Below are 21,714 nucleotides of genomic sequence, written 5' to 3' on the forward strand. Positions count from 1 at the left end.
TTACCCAAATGTAATGACTGCAACAGTGTTATACACTCTTAACATCTACATTTATGGTAAGTGTACACAACTGTACTTTTTGTCCTGGGGAGCGAAGGGGTTTGTATAGTTCTATTAGGTTTTGGTTGCTAGATCTTAAGAGTCTTTGTGGCTGGTGCATTTTAAAGGTAGAGCAGAGGGAGGGATGAAAAATGAGTTTGTGTGCATAAGTAAGTGGAGTATAGGAGAGATAATTGGGATGCTCTAGCCAGTTTAGTTTGTGGAGAGATGCACGGTGATGGGTTGATTTGTGGCTAGTGGCAACTTTGGCAATTTTATTATAACAAGAGGACAGTTTTGTTTTGAGAGATGATTGCAGGTTTGTTAGGAGAGGGGCACCATAAAGGAGGGAAGGGATGAGAAATGTAGAGAGAGTGAGTTTAGTAGATGTAGTGAGGTATCGTGTCGGTAGAGCATGCTAAGCTTTTGGTGTTTTTTTTTTTTTGTTTGTTTTTTTTGTTTTTTTTGTTTTTTTGCAGATTGGTATTGAATTTAAGCTGGTCATCTATCTGGACTCCTAGTAGTTTGGTTTCCGATACCAGTTCAAGAGTTGTATTATTCTGGCTGGTGATGGAGAATAGTTTTCTATCCATGGTGTTGGTTTTAGAGGGGGTAAATACCATGTTTGATTTTGGATGCATTGAGTGCTAGATGATTGTCTGTCTTTCATCCACTGTCCTGTGGTAGAGAAGGTGTCTTGAGTTAGCTTTAAGAGACTGGGGATGGATGTGGCTGCACAGATTGTTGAATCCTCTGCATATTGAATAAGGTTAGCATAAGGGACTGAGCTGAATAAATCATTTATGAATATATTGTAAAGGAGAGGACCCAAAATGGAAACCTGGGGGACACCAGTGGGGGTGTTGAGGAAAGAGGAGATGGCTTTTTTTCCACTTGACGGTTTGTTGCCTGTTGGAGAGAGCTGGTGAACCAATTGAGAGAGGAGGGGGATAGGTTTAGGTTAGATAGTTTAGTCAGGAGAAGGTTGTGAGAGATAGTATCGAAGACCATATAGTTACTGTTATACCCCAAGCAGATTCCAAAAATTTTTTTCTCTAGTAGATGGCAGGTAGATGGGGAAGAAAGAGGTAAATGGAAACATATGTTTTAGGAGTATAATGACTTGGCAGACACTAAAGCTTCTCTGCAGAATACTCTTCTCAGGAATGTTGGGGCAGCAAATGCAATGCAGCGATGAAAGAGTAATTTAAATAGCTGAGCTTATTTCCATTGCAGCAGAATGAAATTCCATACCAATTTTAACATCTTTTTATTTTTATTCTGAGGTACTGAAGGTAAAGTTTAAGGCATTAATGGTCAGTGTGCTGCACAGCCTGCAGCATAGTCTGTCAGCAGTTTTTTATCCACATTTCTCCCCACAGGGGCTACAGATTTTAAGTCAAAACTCCGGGTTGCTAGTCAGTTTACAAACAACCCCCACAGCAGGGGAAGGAGGATACATGGTAGCATCCAGATAAAAATGGGATGAAACAAAAACTTGTTCACAGGGAAGTGCAAATAATTCTTCTCACCATCCTTGGGTTCTGGATCCAGTCCTGGATCTAATCTCGCACCAGTCAGGACAGCTTTGCCTGGATCTGAAATCCCTCCAACTAAGTGCTTAGTTTCTCTACTTCCACTGATTGTCAAGAATCCCAAGTGGTTTGCCAGAGTGCTTCATATCCTTTCCTCATCTCAAAAGTCTTCGACTTTGATCAAGAACATTTTAACAGCAAATGGAGGAGATGTAGTATTTGGGCCATTTCTAAAGGTCTGGACCCTTTTTCTGCACCCTTGGATGCAATCATGAACTTCTTGGCTTGCCTATTTTACTCAAGAGCAAAGCTACTGTAATACCAATGTTCATTTCATGTCCCTCTCTAATTTTCATGCAAGTCATAATCATTCCCGGATAGCTAGAAAGGAACTATATTTTGCACTCATTAGGCCAGTCATTGAATATAATACCCTTTTTGGTATGCAGGTGTCCAAACTCTTGTCATATCTGGAATGATAACAGCACTTTCTCACTAAAAAAATGGCCTACATCATAAAAAAAACTATGCAGACCATCTCATCTTCTCCCTTTTCTCAGCATTATACAGGCTAGTGAGAGGTATTCTGCACATGTATAGAGCTTCAGCAGACCCTTTTCTGTTAGACCTGTTACACATATGCAAGTCCAGTGGTGTCATAAACACCCCGCCCAAGAGATCTGCCTGTTATGTAAAATAAATAGAACACCATCTTCTACACCACATAAAACAAAGTACTTCTCTTGGTCTGTTTTAAACGTAATTTGGATAAATGAATGGGAACTACATATTCACCCCTGACACCTCTGTCCCTTATGGATAGGGAAAATGTAAAGATCCCACAAATATCCTTAATCAAACCATCTCTGGGTTATTCATATGTAAAACATAAGGGCTAGAAACTACCATGAGAATGTAAGGCTAGGCTTATTAAGATCCTCTAAAATCGCTAACCTAGTAAATATCCAAGAGTCTATTTTTATACACCAAGCAGACTTTTTTTTTTTTTCTTCTGGTCAATAGAAATCTTGTAGGTGTAATGGGGGGATAATTGGAGACCTGTTTTTTTGGGAATGTCATGAGTTGCCACATTTAAAATAAATAAATAAAAAAATCCCTACAGATTACTTTGTGGGAAATGTTGGAGAACACCACGACTGGAGCAGGTTTCACAGCAAGTACAACATTTTAATGTAAAAGTAAATGTTTTCACGCCCCAAAGGATGCTTCTTCAGACTTCAAGACATTCAAAAGAAAGTCCCAACATATTTATAGTACTAAAACCCAATTAAATCACTATCAGCTTAAAACAACCACTAAATTAAACAATGAAACTATGTAAAAACTTCTTAGTGATAGATAAATGTCTATACTAATACATATGCAGACTATTCTGTACAATATATATGAAAGAAGAAATACATATGTTAAAAAGAATACTTGTATTAAATACATATATTGAAAAATATATTAAAAAATACATGTTAAAAATATTGCACATGTTCTAAAGCATTAACCTAAAAATTAGATGTATATTAATAGAATCCATATATGCTTTAAAAATATATAATGTTTCAAAAGGTCTACCGACTAAAAATGGTCTGAATGCTACCTTGTCATTGAGGCCAAAGCCCCTGTCAGCCTGATCCTAATGATCCATTTAATTTCCTTCTGCTCTGTATGATTCTTAAAGTCTCTTAACCTATAGGTATGAGGAGTAAACTCTATAACTAAAAATAAAAATTTGTGTAAAGTGCCATGCTCCAAAACATGTCTTGCTAGGGCATTCCCTTCATCTTCTCTGTTGACAGCATAAAAGTGTTGTCTAACCCTGTCTGAGTCCTATTAGTCATCCCTATATAAAAATATGGGCATTTGGTACAATAAGCAAGATACATAAGGTCCCTACTCATACAGTCAGCATAGTGTTTAAAAGTATATGTATGTCTGGTAGTAGGATGTGTAAACTTGTCCTGACTACTCATGTATTGACAAATGGTTACATTCTCTACAAGGAAAAGTTCCTTGTCTCTGAGAGACAACAGGGCTACTATTAGATGTAACACCACATTCTTTTCAATTACTTATTTCGATACGTAAAGCTTGGTTGTAACCCCACTGTTACTTGTCTTCTCATCAGATACCAAAATTGCCCAGTTCTTATTCACAATATCACTTATAACCTTGTTAGTGTAAGGTATCACCATCCTACATTCAGTCAATGCTCCTAGGATTATTAGTGTTGTATCTAGTATTATTGACACTATCATATTTTCTATAGTATGGTCTACCTTTCATACGTCTGTCTACTAAATCTAATGTCTCTAATCTGTTATACTCGTGGCATATATCCTCTGTCTTTCAGCTCATCTTTTAATTCTAAAAGGGCTCCTTCACAACTAGACTGTAAACTAGTCCGCCTAGAGACTTGCAGGCCCTGACTGTGTAGGACATTCTTATAAACATGCTGGGGATGCATACTTTGCCTATATAGCAAATTATTCCTTCTTATAAATCTCGGTACAGATGATGCCATCATTCTTTATCAAGGATACATCTAAAAATTCAATCTTCTCAAAAGACCATTTGGCAGTAAATTGCAAAAAAATAGAGGTAGAATTAGTATATTCAATGAAGTGTGTCTAACTATCTAATCTGCCTTTCCATAAAATAAAAATATCATCAACAAAGCATTTATAGTAAGGTATACATTCAAAGAATCTTGTGTTCGTTTTACTGTATTGTCTCTCCCACTGTGCCATTACCAAATTTGCATATGAATTGGCACATTGTGTGTGTGTGTGTGTGTGTGTAGGAAGTTACCAGGCTATTGGTCCTGAGGCCCTTGTAAGCCTAGCCAAGAGTTTAGCTCATGTTTAGACAAGTCAGCACCCAAAGCCCCAGTCCAGTAGGGACACTGGTGCAATCCCAGGGATGTGTTTTCTGTTTCCCATCCAGTTATCCAGGTTTTGCTTGAAAAGGGACAGTGAGGTACTCTGCTTGACGTGGAGAAGTCGATTCCATAGATGGAGTCTCTGGGACACACAAATCTGTCCCGCCAGCAAGTCCTGTTGATGTCACAGACCAGGTTGAGGTCACGCATGCGGGTTACTCGACTGGAGCGTGACTTGCGGATATGCAGTAGTCCCATCAAGGCAAGGTCTGAGATTGCTTTGTATGTCAGACAGAGGTCACCTCTGAGGAGTCTGTATGAAACTGAGTAGAGGGACAGAGGAGTCTGTATGAAACTGAGTAGAGGGACAGAGGAGTCTGTATGAAACTGAGTAGAGGGACAGGGCTTTTAGCCTATCTGTGCATGGTAGATGTTTGAGGCCCTGGATTCTTCTGGTGAGGAACCTCTGTGGTCTCTCTTGCTGCTGCATGTGGTTTGAGAGGTACATGCCAAAGGGGGCATTGTACTCAATAATTGGCCTTATTGGGGAAGACAAGGATGTTATGATCTCCTTCTCCCTGGATGAGATACCCTTACTTATGAGGTGCGCCATATAGAAAGCTTTCCATACAATAGAAGCAACATGGTGGTCAAAAGTCAGGTTGCTGTCAACCTAGGTGGCCAAATCCCTCATGACTGATTATGTGCTTAGGATGTTATTAAAGTGATATGTCGGGGGATCACTCTCCCCAAAGGGGATGATGATGCATTTATTGGCATTCAGCTGGAGGCCATGATGTCCTTCATGGATGCATCTGCAGTCATAACAACTGGGTTGTCCTGTCGTCAGGCAGCCCTTCGGTCGGCCGGATTCCAAAGTCTGGGTCCGGCCGCTGATGTCGCACTCCACCCGACGTCATCTCTGCTGGTCTTCGGTATAAAGGCATCAGCCGACGCCATTTTCCTCAGTCTTTCTTGCGCGTGGCCAAGCAGAAGCTGTTCGCAAGTGCCGGTCGGTCAGATCCAGAGATTACTACTACCGAATACTACTCAAGACTTCTAAAAAGCTAAGTACCCCGTTGGGGACTCTTTCTTGCCTCAGCCGATGTCAGAAAAAGTCAATAACTGTTTAACTTGTGGGAAACAAATACCTCAAAGATTTCCACTCTTACTGTTTGCCTTGCTTAGGCCCAGACCACGACGTAGCAGCCTGTTCGGCCTGCGCTTCCTTCAACCGACGAACGTTAAGGCATCGGTTGGAGTTTGCTGAACAGTTTTTCGGCTCAGACTTTGCGTACATTATGCCGTCGGATCCTCCGACTACCCAAATTATTAAAAAACGCAAGGAAAAAGACCGACACTCGCGGTCCGCGGTTTCGGCCGAAACCACGGTGAAGCAAGCCGCAAGTGTCTCGGTTTCGGCTGAAACCGAGAAAACTGGTCAATCTCCAGCCGAATCCATGGCTACTTCTGAGGCTCCTGCTACCTTACCTGAATCGGCCTCAGAAATTTTGCCTACAACCGTGGTCTCTACTGATTTATCAGACACCATCCCTTTGGATGTCTCTACCCCAGCACGTGGTGCTGCTAGACCCCCTGCAGCCATGTCTATCAAGGCCTTTGCCAGGGCCAAAGCAGCCAATTCTGCTAAGTCAGTGCCTGTTAAACCTCCCTCACACAGGCCCACTTCTAGTTCACAAATGCTTACTCTGGCAGAAGATTTAATATCCTTAATTAGGGGATCCCAATCTCACCCAGACAGGGCCTCTCAGCCCCATGAAAGGAGACCTAGGACAGAACACCCCCAGCCAGTGTCCACTGAGGCTTCTCAGGATGACTCCGACATTTCAGAACAGCCAGAGGACCCTTTTTCTACATATGAAGACTCCGATGCTGAAGAATCCATTCCAGCTGCCTCTCCACCAGAGGAATTTTCCTTTGGGGAAACCTTGCATGCCATGAGAGAACAATTCCAATGGCAGGGACAAGATTTCTCAGACTCAAGAAAAAGGCTTAGGACCTTTCTACACTTGCCACAACATAGGCCCTTAGCTATACCTCCTGTTTTACCTGTTGTGGATGACGCATTTAATGATGTCTGCACTGCTCCTGATTCTTTACCTCCTGCCCCTGCCAAACCTGATAGATATTACAGGGTACCTGACACTCATCACCACCTATACAAGGCCCCACTGGCAGACCCCGAAACTATTTCCCAGGGGCCTAAGGCAGTAGCCTCGACCACAGCAAAAAACCCTATTCCTTCAGAAAGAGAATCCAGGTCCTTAGACAGATGGGGTAAAAAAGTTTACACCTCTGCTACTCTCTCAGCTAGAGCTTTAAACTGTCAATTTCACATGATCCAATACCAAGAGTTTATGCTTGATCAGTTAACTAAAAAAGTATCCTCTGATGAATCGTTAGACAAGAAATATGTATTAGAAATGGTAAATAACATACAACAGGTTAGTAACCATTCCTTAAAATGTGGCTATGATGCACTGGAGGCTTCATTTAGATCAGCCATGACTGGCACAGTGATAAGAAGACATGCATGGCTGAAAGAACAGGTCTTACCGGATCATGTTAAAGCAAAGCTATTAGATGCTCCCATGGATGAGGCCAGTTTATTTGGTACACCTGCCCAGCAGGTAATGAAGAAAATGGAAGAAAAGGCAAAATCTGTACAAACAGTTAAAGATTTCTTACAGGTTCAGCCCCCAAGGTTTAGCAGGAACTGGCCTGCCAAAAATTGGTCCTTTCCTGACTCCACAAGATCCCAAAGGGGCAGAAACAGACGATCCAGAGGCAGAAATCAATCCAGAGGAGGTGCCTACAGAGGACGACAGTGGCAAGGTAATAACAGAGGCACAGACACAACCACTGCCACTGCAACAGGACAATCACAGTGACTTGACTCTAACTCCGCCTACCAGGGAGCAAATAGCAGCACCATTAGGCGGAAAGTTAGCCTTATTTTCAAAAAATTGGCACTATATCACAAAAGACAAGTGGATTTTGCAAACCATAGACCAAGGCTACCGGTTCCACTTCCACACCTTGCCAGTAAAAAGAGGAATGCCAAACCTGCCTTCAAATCAAAAAATAGAAGCTCTACAGCAGATAGCGAAATTATCCAAGATGAGAGCTGTGGAAAGAGTACAAATAACAGAACAGGGCAAAGGATTCTACTCCAGACTCTTCCTAGTACCAAGAAAAGAGAAAAGTTGGAGACCTATTCTCGACCTGTCCATCTTAAACACATATATCATTGTCCCAAAATTCAAAATGCTGACCCTACAGCAACTTCTTCCCATGCTGGGCAAGGAGTGTTGGCTGGTAACTCTAGATCTCAAGGAGGCATACCTGCACGTCCCCATTTGACCCAATTGCAGAAGATACCTCAGATTTCTTGCAGGATCAGAGCATTATCAATTCTCAGCATTGCCCTTTGGCTTTTCTACTGCGCCCAGAGTATTCACAAAATGCCTGGCATCAGTAATCGCTCACTTCAGACTACAGGGAATCCAAATTTATCCATACCTGGACGACTGCCTGCTACAAGCGGACAACAAAAGCAAGCTGACAACAGATTTACAAAGGGTCATTTACTTGCTACAAGCCCTGGGATACACAGTCAACTTACAAAAGTCAAGGCTGATACCATCCCAGACAAGAACATTCTTGGGCGTGGAATTGGACACAGTAAAACAAATGGCATTCCTAACTGCAGAAAAACAAAAAGAACTCCCTCTTTACTTCTTGGCATTAACAAGACAGAACAAACTAACAGCAAGAAAAGTTCTGCAGGCCTTGGGCTTCATGGCATCATGCATAATCTTGGTCCCACATGCCAGACTACATATGAGAAAACTACAGTGGTACCTAAAGAATTTATGGTCTCAACACAGGCACAGCCTAGAAGCAGAAATACCATTAATCCCATGCCTAAAACAGGAATTCCTCTGGTGGGCCCAAGCATGCCAGTCAAACTCAGGCCTACCCTTCCACAAGTTTCGAACAAACCAAACCATCACAACAGACGCCTCAGACCTAGGATGGGGGGCGCACATGCTGGACAAATGCGTGCAAGGATTGTGGACTCAGGACCAGCTGCACCTGCACATAAACCAAAAAGAAATGCTGGCAGTAAAACTGGCAATCCAAAAATTCAGACCATTCCTCAAAGAAGGCCATTTGATGATAAGGACAGACAACACCACAGTTATGTGGTACATCAACAAACCGGGAGGCACTCATTCATACCCCCTATGCAGAATGACTTTGGACCTTTGGAATCTGGCTCTCAGCTACAACATCCAGTTACAGGCAATATTTGTACCGGAAAAGAGAACACCCTAGCAGACATGTTAAGCAGAACCACCTCGGATGCTCACGAATGGATGCTACACCCAGACATCTTCAAGACCATCACAAAGAAATGGGGAATGCCACAAATAGATCTATTCGCTTCCCCTCTCAATCACCAGCTCAAAAAATTCTGCACAAGGACATTCCACCCACTTGCATGGAAGGTGGATTCTCTTTCCTTCAGCTGGACAGGTCTGACAGCATATGCATTTCCACCTCTTCCCTTGATACACAAGGTATTACTGAAAATCAAGGAGGAACGTCCAAGGATAATCCTGATAGCTCCGAACTGGCCAAGACAACACTGGTACCCATTGCTGATGAGCATGTCTCGGGAGAAAATGTGGTCAATACCCCTGATGCCTTTGATGTTAACTCAGAACAACTACAGCATCATGCATCCAAACCTAAAAACTTTGCAGCTGACTGCCTGGAACATCACATAGCAGCAACTAAGCCAGATCTTTCCCAAAGGGTTAAAGACATTATCCTTGAAGCCCGCAGACCTTCAACAAGAAGGAACTATGCAGGAAAATGGAAAAGGTTTGTCATTTGGAGTACTGAAAGAGGAAAAGATGTGTCGAATATAGATATTGCAAACATTCTGAGTACTTGGCAGAGCTTTTACATACAAGCCTGTCCTATTCCTCCGTCAAGAGACATGCATCAGCTATTTCAGCAGAATACAGCTTTGATCCACCTGTCTTTTCACATCCTCTACTCGGGCAGTTCCTCAGAGGGATCAAGAATGTAAAACCTCCAAGGAAACCACCATTACCAGCATGGGACTTGAACTTTGTGCTAGAAAAGTTGACACTCCCTCCGTTCGAACCAGCAGCAACAGCAGATCTACAGCACCTATCATGGAAAACTGCTTTCCTACTGGCAGTTACCTCAGCAAGGAGGGTTTCGGAACTGCAGGCCTTAATGGCAGTACAACCCTTCCTAATCTTCCATAAAGATCGGGTGTCCATGAGAACTAATCCTACATTTATGCCTAAGGTGGTATCCAGAGTGTCTTTAAACCAGGCAATCCACCTACCTACCTTCTTTTCCAATCCACAAAACAGAGGGGAAAGAATGCTGCATACCTTGGACGTACATAGACAGCTACGCTACTACCTGGACAGAACCAAAAGTAACAGAAAAACTGACCAGCTTTTGGTAGCCTATGCAACAGGGAGGGAAGGAAAAGCAATTTCCAAACAGACAATCTCCAAATGGATAGGAAATTGCATAAGATTTTGTTACTCCTTCCATGGAAAACCAATTCCACAGAACATAAGACCTCATTCTACAAGGGCTACAGCCACTACCACAGCTTTCTTACGAGGAGTGGCAACCAAGGACATTATTGAGGCGGCTACTTGGACCTCCGTGCATACATTTGCCAAGCATTATAATTTACCTCTATATTCTAGATCCCGAGCAGGGTTTGCCACTGCTGTATTGCAAGGGATCCTAACCACACCATAATTTTATCTTCCTCCTCCCCTAGTTGGCTATGGTATTCTACCCAGTTGTTATGACTGCATATGCATCCATGAAGGACATAGTACAGTTTTGTACCTACCATAAATGTAGATGTCCGAACTGGATAGCATCTGCAGTCAGGATTACCCTCCCTCCTTCCCCTCTGTGGTACTCCTAGGGTATTTATCCTCCTAATAGCTAGCTGGGGAGGGGGAGTCTCTTATGGTGTATTTGTTTGTATATATGTACGTACATGCTTATTTTTTGTGTTTGCCTTCTATCTTTTTGGAAACATTGGCATTTATCCAAAATTTAGCCTTCCAAGAGGGCAACTGGCATCTGGGGCAAGAAACACTGAGGAAAATGGCGTCGGCTGATGCCTTTATACCCGAAGACCAGCAGAGATGACGTCGGGTGGAGTGCGACATCAGCCGAAGCCGGACCCAGACTTTGGAAGTTGTTATGACTGCAGATGCTATCCAGTTCGGACATCTACATTTATGGTAGGTACAAAACTGTACTTTTCTGGCACCAGTCATTTGTTTGGGTGAGACCCTCTTGGAGGATGTCCAGATCACTTGGGGAATTTGACCACGACCAGCTTGCAGTCATCTGCAAACTTGGTCAGCCATAGTTCACTGGCTTTGGCCTGCACCTCAATGAAGTATATCCCAAATAACAGAGGCTCCAAGAATGATCCCTGGGGTACTCTACTTGTTGCGAGTCTACTACTTGAGGTGGCTTCCTTTATTTTGATTAGGTGGGTTCTATCACTGAGCCACTTTGCTACCCTTCTGATAACATATGGATTGATGCTTAGTTGAGAGAGTTTGTGTACTGTGCCCGAGTGGGGAATAGTGTCTAAGGCCTTGGCCAGGTCAAGGTAGGCTATGTGCACAGTCTCCCATTTGTCCATGGCTTTGGTGACTGTCTCAAATAAGTCAACCAGATTTAACAGACATGACCTCCCCTTGACAAAGCCAGTGTCCTTGTTTGAGATCTATGATAATCTGTTCCATGACCTTGCAGATCAGGCTAGTTAAGCTGATGGGTCTATAATTTCTCGGATCGGTGAATGCTCCACCTTTGCGCAAAGGGATGACAATGGCTGTCCTCCACTCTGCTGGGACAAAGCCAGTACTCAGGCTTTGGTTTAATAGGGTACCTAATGGTGCTGCAAATTCATAGCTGAGTTCATGTAGGATGCAGCCTGGGATGTTATCGGGTCCCATGGAGGCTGTATTTGCCTTTGAGAAGGCAGTGATGACCTGTTCCCTAGAGATAAGGGGAGGGGAGCAGGTACTGGGGATGTCCTCATTTACTAATGGGGGGCAGAGGGGTGAAGTTTTCACTGAGTCTGTCAGCCAGTAGGTTGGCTATATCTACAGCATTTGTGTATGTGGTGTCGTTGACCACCATTTCTGAACAGATCCAGGTGCTTCCTTTGAGATTCCGGACATATGTGAAGAAGTTCTTATGATTGTCTGTAGTAGATGTGGCCAATTTGGACTCAAAGTTGGCTTTAGAGGATTTCACTAGTGCTGTTATTTTCTTGTTCAGGCTAAGGAGAGATTGCTTCCAATTGGGCACCTGCTCCTTCTTGGTCCTGGACAGCAATTTGTTATATAGTTTGTTTATTGCAGATGTCCATCAGACAGGTTTACTCTTCCTTGTGGAGGATTGTTTTGAACTGTCAGGTATTCCTGATTTCATGCATCTATATAAGTACTTGTTTAGTACTTTGGTGTAGATTTTGACACTGGTGTCAGTTCCAGCAGAGGGGAAGGGGACTGTGAAGCTGTTTATACCATCCCTTAGGAGGCTGTAATAAGCTTTGGAGAATTTTTTTGTTCGACTCTAGCTAGAGGGGCATCAGGGGAGATGCGGACTTCAAAAGTGACCGCTTCATGGTCCGATCTTACCAGGGAGGATGATACTGTAGGGGTGCTGCAGTGGTTACTCATGTTGGTTAATACTAAGTCCAAGATGTTATCACCTCTTGGGGGTTTCGACTAGCTGCCCAAGGCATTTGCATTGATAAAATCAAGGAATCTCTGGGCATTTGCATTCTGGCATGAGTCATTTTTCCAATCTATGGTTGGGTAGTTAGTGACTCAGGATCACAGTAAAGGGTTGAATCTTGATGGATTCAAAGAGTTCCAGATAGGTGGATTGGGCATCCTGAGTCTAATTTGGGGGCCTGTAGGTAACTATGATTTGAATAGGGGTCTTGTCAATGGTTAACTGCACCTGGAGTGTCTCCTGAGAGTCCTACTGTTTGACCAGCCTGGAGGTGTGCATGTCTTTAATATACATTGAAACTCCACCTCCTTTGGCTTTGTTGCCCACAGTTTGGGGTCTGAATGTATGACTGGATGAGTAACCAGGTAAGGCTGAGGAGCTCTCCACAGATTTGAACCAGGTTTCTGTGACTGCACAAATGAAAAATTGAAATTTTTATGTTGGTTTTATCTATCTCAGGACTTTTCCTAAAAAAGGCACTATGGGTGAGGCAAGGGCCTTTGCCAGAAGCCTGTAGCCCAAGTGAGACAGATGCAGACTGTCTCTAGCAAAGTATTGTGGTCTGTTGATCATATCTTCCCAGGCTGTCAGGTACTGGATCTCCCTGGAATGACACCATAAACTAAGCCAGTTGTTAAAGTCAATCATTTTCTGTGTGTATTGAGGCATCATTCTGGGTGATTGTAGAATGCTGCTTAAGGCTAGGGACATACCTGCATGGAACACACATTCAGTAAGCTCAATCATGTCTCTCTTCATATAATCCAGGTAGGTACGTCTTAAGTCGTTCACCCCAACATGGACTATGACAGAGTCGTAACAGTCCTTATTGTTGAGAGACTTGAGTGAGTTGTGATATGCCAGATTCTTGCACTTGACAGACAACCAACCGTGACTTTTTTTTCCCTTATCCAGCATAATGGGGCACATCTGTGTGTCTCACAATGGAGTCTCCTATGACTAATATGTTAGGTTGATGGTTAGGCCTTTGTGGTTGCAAGACACAGGTGTGTGGACTATGAGTGGTATGTGGTGTGGAGGGTTGTCGAATTTGCGTGTGTTTTTTGCTTCTTGGGTCTCCTTTGTTTGGGTATGTTTTTGTTGAGAACCGCCACATAAGTGTTTGTGTACTTGAGGATGGTGTTTGAGATGTAGTGATTGTGTTGATAACCTTCTCGGTGTCCTTTTTCTGGATTGTGAGGGAGAGCGTGGACTCTAGGTTCTTAATGTAATTTCATCTCTCACAAATGTTCCTAGGTGGAAATAGCAGATGGTTGTCCGTGTACATTAGGCAGTTGCTCCACTGTCTCAGGATGCCCATGTCAACCAGGCTGGCTGGAGAAACATAGGAAATTGTCCCCCCATTTTTGTCAAAATCTGAGGGAAAGAGGCCAGGGAAAGTTTAAGGGGTAGACCTAAAGCCTAAGTGCTTAGACCAAAACTAAGAGGTCTAGAATAACACTTAAAATTTAAATAGGCTAAAAACAAGCAGTAATAAATGCAGCAGAAAAGATGCAGTTGAACAAGTAGCTGAAAAAGCAAGATTACATTATAGAGTAGGAGGAAACAAATACTGTAAAAGCAGCTGATTTTTTTTTTTTTATTAATGGGAAGGGAGAAAAGGAAAAATGGAGAATAATTCAAGGTGAAGAAACTAATGTCCTAAATGTTCTTTCTGTATTAAGTAGAATGAGTTAGAGACAGGACTGGGAGGCGTGTCCCAGATCAAATTTACAGTAGGGGCAGGCAGCTGCAAAGCCACCAAGTTTAAAAACAAGACAGCAATAGGGACAGTGGGGAACTATGCTACAACTACTAGCTACACTATTTTAGGCAGAAAACACTGCAGAAATGTTTATCCCAGCAGGAAAGCAGCAGTCAGACACTACATGAAAGTTTTTTAAACAGAAAAGGGAGCTAAGAGACTCTATATAGATTTGCTTTTAACTTCAAACAAATCTTATATGATAGACTCCTTGGCAAGAAAAACAGAACAACAAACAGATGCTTAAAAAAGGAGAACATTTCCAATTAATACCTTTCACAAATTGTAACTAGCTAAAAAAGCTTTGCAAGAAGTGAGGCAGTAACAAAAGTGATTTAAAAGGCCCATTAAGGCAGTAGAACGGTTCAGATTAGTTGATGGCAATAAAATACAGTAAAAAAAATAGGCAGCAGACAATAAAAAGTGCAGTAAAAGTAGGCAGCAGACAATAAAAAGTGCAGTAAATTGTAAGAATAACCAATATCAGCTTCTCCACAAGCTACATGCCCATAGAATGGCGCACAGCAACAGTTATTCCTCTCCACAAAGGAGGGGCCATAACTGACCCTGGTTAAGCCTGACTAGCCTGGTCTGCAAGTCTATGGAGCGCATCATCATGGAACTCATTAACATAGACATCGGGAACCTCCAAACACTTGACCTGACCCAGTTTGGCTTTAAGGGCAGATCATGCCTACTAAACCTGGTTGACTTCTTCGAGACGGTCACCAAGGCCGTAGGCTATCACAGTTTTGGTCAGTGCACCTCCTCTGTTAGCTCACTGTGAAATATATAAATGTTTTTTTTTTTTTTTTTTTCCTCAAATTTATCTTTATTTTCCTTCTCATCATGTTTGTGTGTACATTGATACCTGTTCTTTACATATTGTATTTTAACATTGTATAGTGATTAAAAATTACATTGCTTGGAATGCAGTTCATAAATTAGTACAAGGCTAACTGCCCTTGTGGGCCATTTTAAGTCTAGACAATTACTTAATTTGAGAATCAAACCCTGCACCTTGTGTCTGTAAGGTAAACACATTAACTGTTATGCAAAACTCCCAACCCAAAGCTGATTATTGACATACTCTTAATAATATGAAAGTGGTTCTTTTATGTACCAAAGCAGCTGCAGTACTCTAAAATAATTGACAAACTTTATTATTATTGCATACAGTATGGAGCAGTTTCAAGATTTTGTACTATTTTTTTTTAAATTGATTTGTATAGAATTTTTCAGTTTTGTAGTAAATCACTGAATTCATATGGTTATGCATCTGTTTATTTACATATATATTTTTATTTGTCACACGTTTTTATTGTTTGTGAATTATCTGTCTTGCTTACAGATCAGAGTGATTAGGCCTCCAAATTATGCTGGTCCTTTGATGTTGGGATTGTTGTTATCCGTTATTGGTGGGCTTGTGTATCTGAGACGGAATAACTTGGACTTTCTCTATAACAAATCTGTATGGGCAGTTGGTGCTTTGGTAAGTGACTGCACTAATTTATACTACATGAAACTCCATAAATGCATTCATGTTCACTTGCCCTCTACGGGCAGATTGCACTGAATATAAATTTTCCTTATTTATTTTTTTTTAAATAATTTCATTTCTCATATTACTTGTATTACTCGCAGTGCCAGGATAATTTGATTCGTAATAGTGCCAGTATTTATTTAATTCATATTAATTATCACTTGGGAATTGATATAAGTAACTGGTTATCTGATTAAATTCCTTCTCAGTAAACCAGGAACAAGTGAGCTCAGTTGTATGAACTGGATCATGACCTGTCATGTGTTGTATACATGGGCGGTATAAAAGGCTTCATCTTCTGCCCGTAATAATGTTTTGAAATGGTCTGTGTTTTGAGTAGCCTAGTTCTTGTGATCATGGTTTGCTGAAAAGTAGCTTGAGCAGATTAACTATATCCCTTTAGTAAATAATGAGTTCTGTTGGGCATAAATACAATCAGATGAGCTCATTGTAATGAAGTTACGTATATATTTTATGATTTACTCGTTTAAATAGTGCTTTACATTGCTTGCGAGTCTCTTCTCTTAGAGCAGTCTGACATTTGTAATTATATTTCCCTTAATTATTTTATCAGTCATGCAGCAACTGCAGGGTGCATGTTGATGCAGAGCAGCCAAGTGTTCCTGATTGTGTGGAATGCTCTGCATTTGACCATAAATGAGCCTACTGTTCTGTTCTTCATTGAACAGCGTTTGCTACGCTACACTGCCTTGGATTGGTTCTTATACTGCAATTACTGATAATCACCTTCATGGTATGCAAACTAATCGAATAGCTACTATGCTGTTCTGCATTGAACAGCATTGGCTGTGCTACAGAGTTTTTGATTGGTTCATATTACCGCAATTACAGCCAGTGGTATACGAACCAATCAAGTAACTGTTCCTGAAGATGGGAGCCAGTAAGAGCACGCAAATACGTGACCATTCGCATGCTGGTAATTGTTTTTCCGCCAGTGCAGTGCCTTCGAAAAGGCCTTCAGAGTGCAGGAAGATTACCTTGGACCAGCATGAGTTTGAGGAAGGAAAGAAGATATTCGTGTCATGGGTCATTGTGTCTGTCGTAGAAGCCAGGAAGGATTCAATAAATCTGGTCTGAGAGTGGTGCAAGTGCAACCAAAGGACGAGACAGCGCTGACGGAGTCTGCAGTGCTTCAGGGAGTCGGGACCGAGATCAGCAGACCTCCAATCAAAAGGCTGAGATTTGTTTTTGCTGGATGGTGCTGCTGCTGATTGCACTTTCTTAATTCCGTGGATTGCATTATTATTTGTTGAATTTTGTCATGGACCTTTAAGGTGCAGTGGCTTTCCTGTACTGGGCACAGATAAATTGCTTAAAATGTAAGTTGTAATATCTTTCTGTCCTGTTCTGATTATTTCAGGCTTTGTCCCTGATGTGTCACATTATTTAAAATGTATCCCTGTTTTTTGCCTTTTGCCCCCCCCCCCCAAGTTACATTAGGCTTTGTCTAGATTTATTGTGCTGACAGGTTGAGCAGCAAGGTAATAGTAAGTTTAATTGTCTGACTCTGTTTTCTGATTATTTCTGGATTTATCCCTGATTTGTTGCATTTCTCAGCCAGAGTTTTGCAGAATTTCCATAGTTTTGGTTTGTTGCTCATAAAATGTCTGGCAAATCATGATCTGGGCATTAAAGTCACTTGATAATGACAGGCATTTGAGTTTCAGACTTAATATTCTTCAGAAAATAATTGCACAAAAATCCGGTTCTAGCAGCTTTCCAAGTTTATAAGAGCAATATTTAAAATGTTTCCCAACTTTTGGCCTTTGTCCCCGAATTATGTCGGGTTTTGTACAGATTTCTTGTCCTAACAGGTTAATAGGTAGGGCATTTTTATTTTGCATATCAGGCTAGACATGGTGTGCAATGCATGTTTATTAGCCTGCTATTATGTGCATGTATTGTAAAACCAGTAGAAGATTCCATGGTTTTGTTTTTATTCGTCTTGTCAGGTATTCGCACCACATGGATGTAATATTATCTTATTAAGTTATCCTCCTGATGGTTCTTTGGCTACTGTTATCTTTTCTTCAGGATGGAGATGTATAGGATCATAAGAGATCACTAGGCTAATAGCCCTGGGGCCCTTACAAGTCTAGCCAAGAGTTTATCCCCAAAAAAGAATCAAACAGTATCTGTTGCCCCTGTCAGTGAGGGACACAAGTGGAACCCTTGGGACAAATTTGTGGTTTCCCATCCACTCATCAAGGTTGCACTTGAAGAGGGCCAGTGACTTACTTTGTTTGATGTGTATGGGGAGTCTATTCCAGAGACTGGGCAGTCTCTGGGAGACAAACCTGTCTCTCCAGCAGGTTTTGTTAATGTCACACATTAGATTTAGGCCTTTCGGGTAATGCGCGAGGAGTTAGACATACAGATATGGAGCATTTCAAGTAAAGCAGAGTCTGAGATAGCCTTGTAGGCGAGAGACAGATCACCTCTGAGCAATCTGGATGATACCGAGTAGAGTGATGGTGATTTGAGCCTGTCCACATAGGACAGGTGTTGGAGGCCATGTATGCTCGTTGTGAGGTATTTCTGTGTCCTTTCCAGTTGGTGCAGGTGTTTGGAGAGGTGCATACTAAACTGGACATTGTACTCTATTATTGGCCAAATGAAGGAGGAGTACAGAGAGGTAATCTCCTCCTTTTTTCTGGATGCAATCCCTGTACTTATGAGATGAACCAAGTAAAAGTTTTTTCTGACCGCTGCCACTACATGATGGTCGAATGTGAGATTGTTGTCCACCTGAGTACTCTGGTCTCTCCCCACAGATTGTGTGCTTAGGGGGTTGCTGTTGATGTGGTAATCAGTAGGGGCCGTGTTTTTGCCAAATGGTAAGATTTTTTGTTGTGTTTAACTTAAGGCCATGACTTTGGCACCAGTCATTTGTTGATGTGAGACCCTCTTGTAGTATGTTAACATAATTTGGGGAGTCAGTGACAACACCCAACTTAGTCATCCACAGATTTGGTCAGCCACAGGCCTTTTGCCTTTCGTTGGACCTCTGAGAAGTAGATGCCAAACCATAGGAGTCCCAGGACAGATCCCTGGGGAAAACCACTAGTGACAAGTCTGTTGTCCGAGGTGGAGGCACCTATTTTGACTTTGTGGTTCCTATCTGTGAGCCAGTTGACCTCCCACCTAATGAGATGGGTATTTATGCCAAGTTGTATTAGTTTTTCGATGTCCGATTGGCGGATTGTGTCAAAGGCTTTGGCCAATCAAGGTAAGCTGTATTAATGGACTTACCCTCATCCAGGGCCTTGGTGACGGTCTCAAAAATGTCAACCAGGTTCAACAGGCAAGATCTGCCCTTGACTAATTCGAACTGGGTGGGGTCAAGTGCTTGGAGATTGCCTATGTCCTTGTTTATGAGATCCATAATACACTCTATGGCCTTACAGATGAGACTTGTCAGTCTAATGGGGTGATAGTCTCCAGGGTCAGTAGTGGCACCACCTTTGTGCAAGGAGAGGACAATGGCAGTTCTCCACTCTGCTGGAATGAAGCCTGTACTTTAGGCTATGCTTGAATAGAGTGTTCTATGGCAAAGCTAGTTCTGGCTCGAGATGGTGCAGAATACAGCTTGGGATACTATCAGGTCCCATGGAAGCTCTGTATTTTGTCTTGGATAGGCCTGTGAAGGTAGGTGAAGGCTGCCGGCCTAGCTAGGTAGAATTTAGCCGATAATTGTCATTTGTAAATATTAAAGTAAGCCACAGGCTTGTTCTCTTAAATGTGAAAAGATTGAACTAGATGTTAAACTGGAAAAAATTTAACACCAATGTATTCTGCTGTAAGAAAGCTGATAATGCAAGCCTTGTGAAATTCTTTGATCTAAAACTCGGAGCAGAGATGTCTAAAGGGAGGCATTTTGCCTATTGTTTTGAGGCCAGAGTTAATGGCTAGAATTTACATGTATAATTTCTTTTATTTCCCTGGCTACCTGACCAGCTGCAAGATCAAAAGGGCTTTTAACCTCTGAGAATCTGTTAGCCTGGGAACCAGAAAGAAATGATGTTATCAATTTAAGGGCAGAAAGAATGAGAACATTGAGCATTTGTCTTGAACATCCAACTCACCAGCGCTGCCTTTGCTCTGTATGTAAGTTTATTTTAGAATTGTGTTTTCTTTTAGTTTAAATCTTCCTGTTTCCTAGCTATATCCAAGTGTTTTTCTGTATTGATATCAGAACTTTTCTGCTTTATTATTTTAAGCATTTCACTGTGATCTCTGAACTACTGACTAGCACTGTGTAGTAAGAAGTATTGTCTTGTGTTTTTATTATTTATTATTAAATATTTTAAACCTTTCAACTGTGTCTGTTTTGTGTAGAGAAAATTTAAGCTCTAGAGTACATTGCATGTATTTTGTGATACTGGCCAAGTCGCTCCAATATGTCTTCACTGTTCAGTTGCACGTAACATTTGGATAATAATATTGCACAGTATAATTGGACACCCTTTCATAAGGGCCTTTTGATAGTTGATAAATATTAGTGGGTGGTGGCAGTGATTTTCTACCATATAGTCTGGGTGAAAGGGGCAAAGCTGGAAAAGCTGTGCCAGCCTTCACCAGGAGTGTCTGTGTGGTTGTATGTAACTCTTATCTCAAAGTGTGTGTGTGTGTGTGTGTGTGTGTGTGTGTGTGTGTGTGTGTGTGTGTGTGTGTGTGTGTGTGTGTGTGTGTGTCTGTCAGCTACTTGGCAAAGGACACGAAGCACTGGTTGGACAGAGAGGGTGCTGGAGGTTTTAGCTTGCCCACTAGGCTGAGATCTGGACCCTGTAGCTGTACAAATGAGGGGTCTTGGGGATCTGGAGAGAAAGGGAGAGACCAGCCCCGAAGCCATATCGGAATTCGAGGACTGAGCGAAAAGATCTATATACAATAAGGGCCCAACGAAGCATAGTTCTGGCGTTGAACAAAGCACAAAAGTGACACTGGGGGAAGTTGTGGTCTGGGCCTAAGCAAGTGACGCAGTAAAAATGATAGTCTTGGTGTGGTATTTGCTTTCCACAGGCGAGACAATTGTTAACTTTTTGTGACATTGGTTAGAGCAAGAAAAATGGATCCCCAGTGGGGTACTTGGCTTTAGAAGACTTCAACTTCAATTCGGAAAACGGAAACTCTGGTAGCGTCCGACCGACACTCGTGCAAACTGTTTCTGCTTCAGGCTCCTCGGCCAGAGAAACTGATATAATGGTGTTGGCTGCCTTATTTTATACTACTGATGACCTGACATCAGTCCTGGAGCGACAGCAACCAATGCAGAATTACTAAGCCTCTGGTATTCGGGCCGACTGAGGCCTACACTGGCAGGGATAACCCAATTGTGATGTTTGCAACAGTGAATACACTCAACACCTACATTTATGGTTAGTGTACACAGCTGTACTTTTTATTTCTTTTGTTAACTTAGTCAGGGAGAGTAGGCAGCATGTCGGCAGAGGAGTACAGAAAGCTGACAAGGGGCCAGCTGGCTGAGATGTGCCAGGCTTTGGGACTGGTGCATGGAAACCTGAGTAAGGCAGACATGATTGCAGCTTTGGTCACAGCTGGATCAGAGCACAGCAACCAAGAGGGTGATCAGACTGGCAGTGTAGATGTACCACACTCAGGGAATGGACAGCTGAACCTTTCTGCAGAGGACTTAAAAATCCACCTGGAGCTAAAGAGACTTGAGTTGTTGGCCAGGCATTTGGAAATGGAAGCAGCTGAGAGACTGAGGTATCTAGAGAGTGAGGACAATGAGAAACTGCGACGTTTGCAGGCTGAATGGAATGAGAAACTGCTACACCTGGAAGCTGAGGAAAAGAAAGGGCAGAGGCAGCATGAAAAGGAGATGTTGACTCTCTACCAGAGTCATGGAGATAATGGGGAAAGGACTAACCAGATCCCAGAAGCACAAAAGGTCAAAGTTTCTTCCGCAGTTTAGAGTGTGATAATTTTGATAGTTTCATTCATATGTTTGAGAGGGTATGTAAACAGTATGATGCTGACCAAGGCTCTGGGTATGGTTCCTGAACCCCTTACTCCATTGTAAAGCTGT

At 42.2% G+C, this 21,714-nt stretch overlaps 1 protein-coding gene across 1 annotated transcript in view; it reads left to right on the forward strand.

The window, feature by feature from the left end:
* The window catches only part of MAGT1 (magnesium transporter 1), a 281,130-nt gene that overhangs the window by 85,230 nt on the left and 174,186 nt on the right, over positions 1-21,714 (forward strand). The window contains exon 4 of the mRNA XM_044057255.1: positions 15,450-15,590. Within this exon, the coding sequence (XP_043913190.1) occupies positions 15,450-15,590 (141 nt within the window). The remainder of the gene's footprint in view (positions 1-15,449; positions 15,591-21,714) is intronic.

This window comes from Protopterus annectens, chromosome 15.part0 (genome assembly GCF_019279795.1).
Source record: "Protopterus annectens isolate FY-2018-M chromosome 15.part0, PAN1.0, whole genome shotgun sequence".
Classification (NCBI taxonomy): domain Eukaryota; kingdom Metazoa; phylum Chordata; order Ceratodontiformes; family Protopteridae; genus Protopterus; species Protopterus annectens.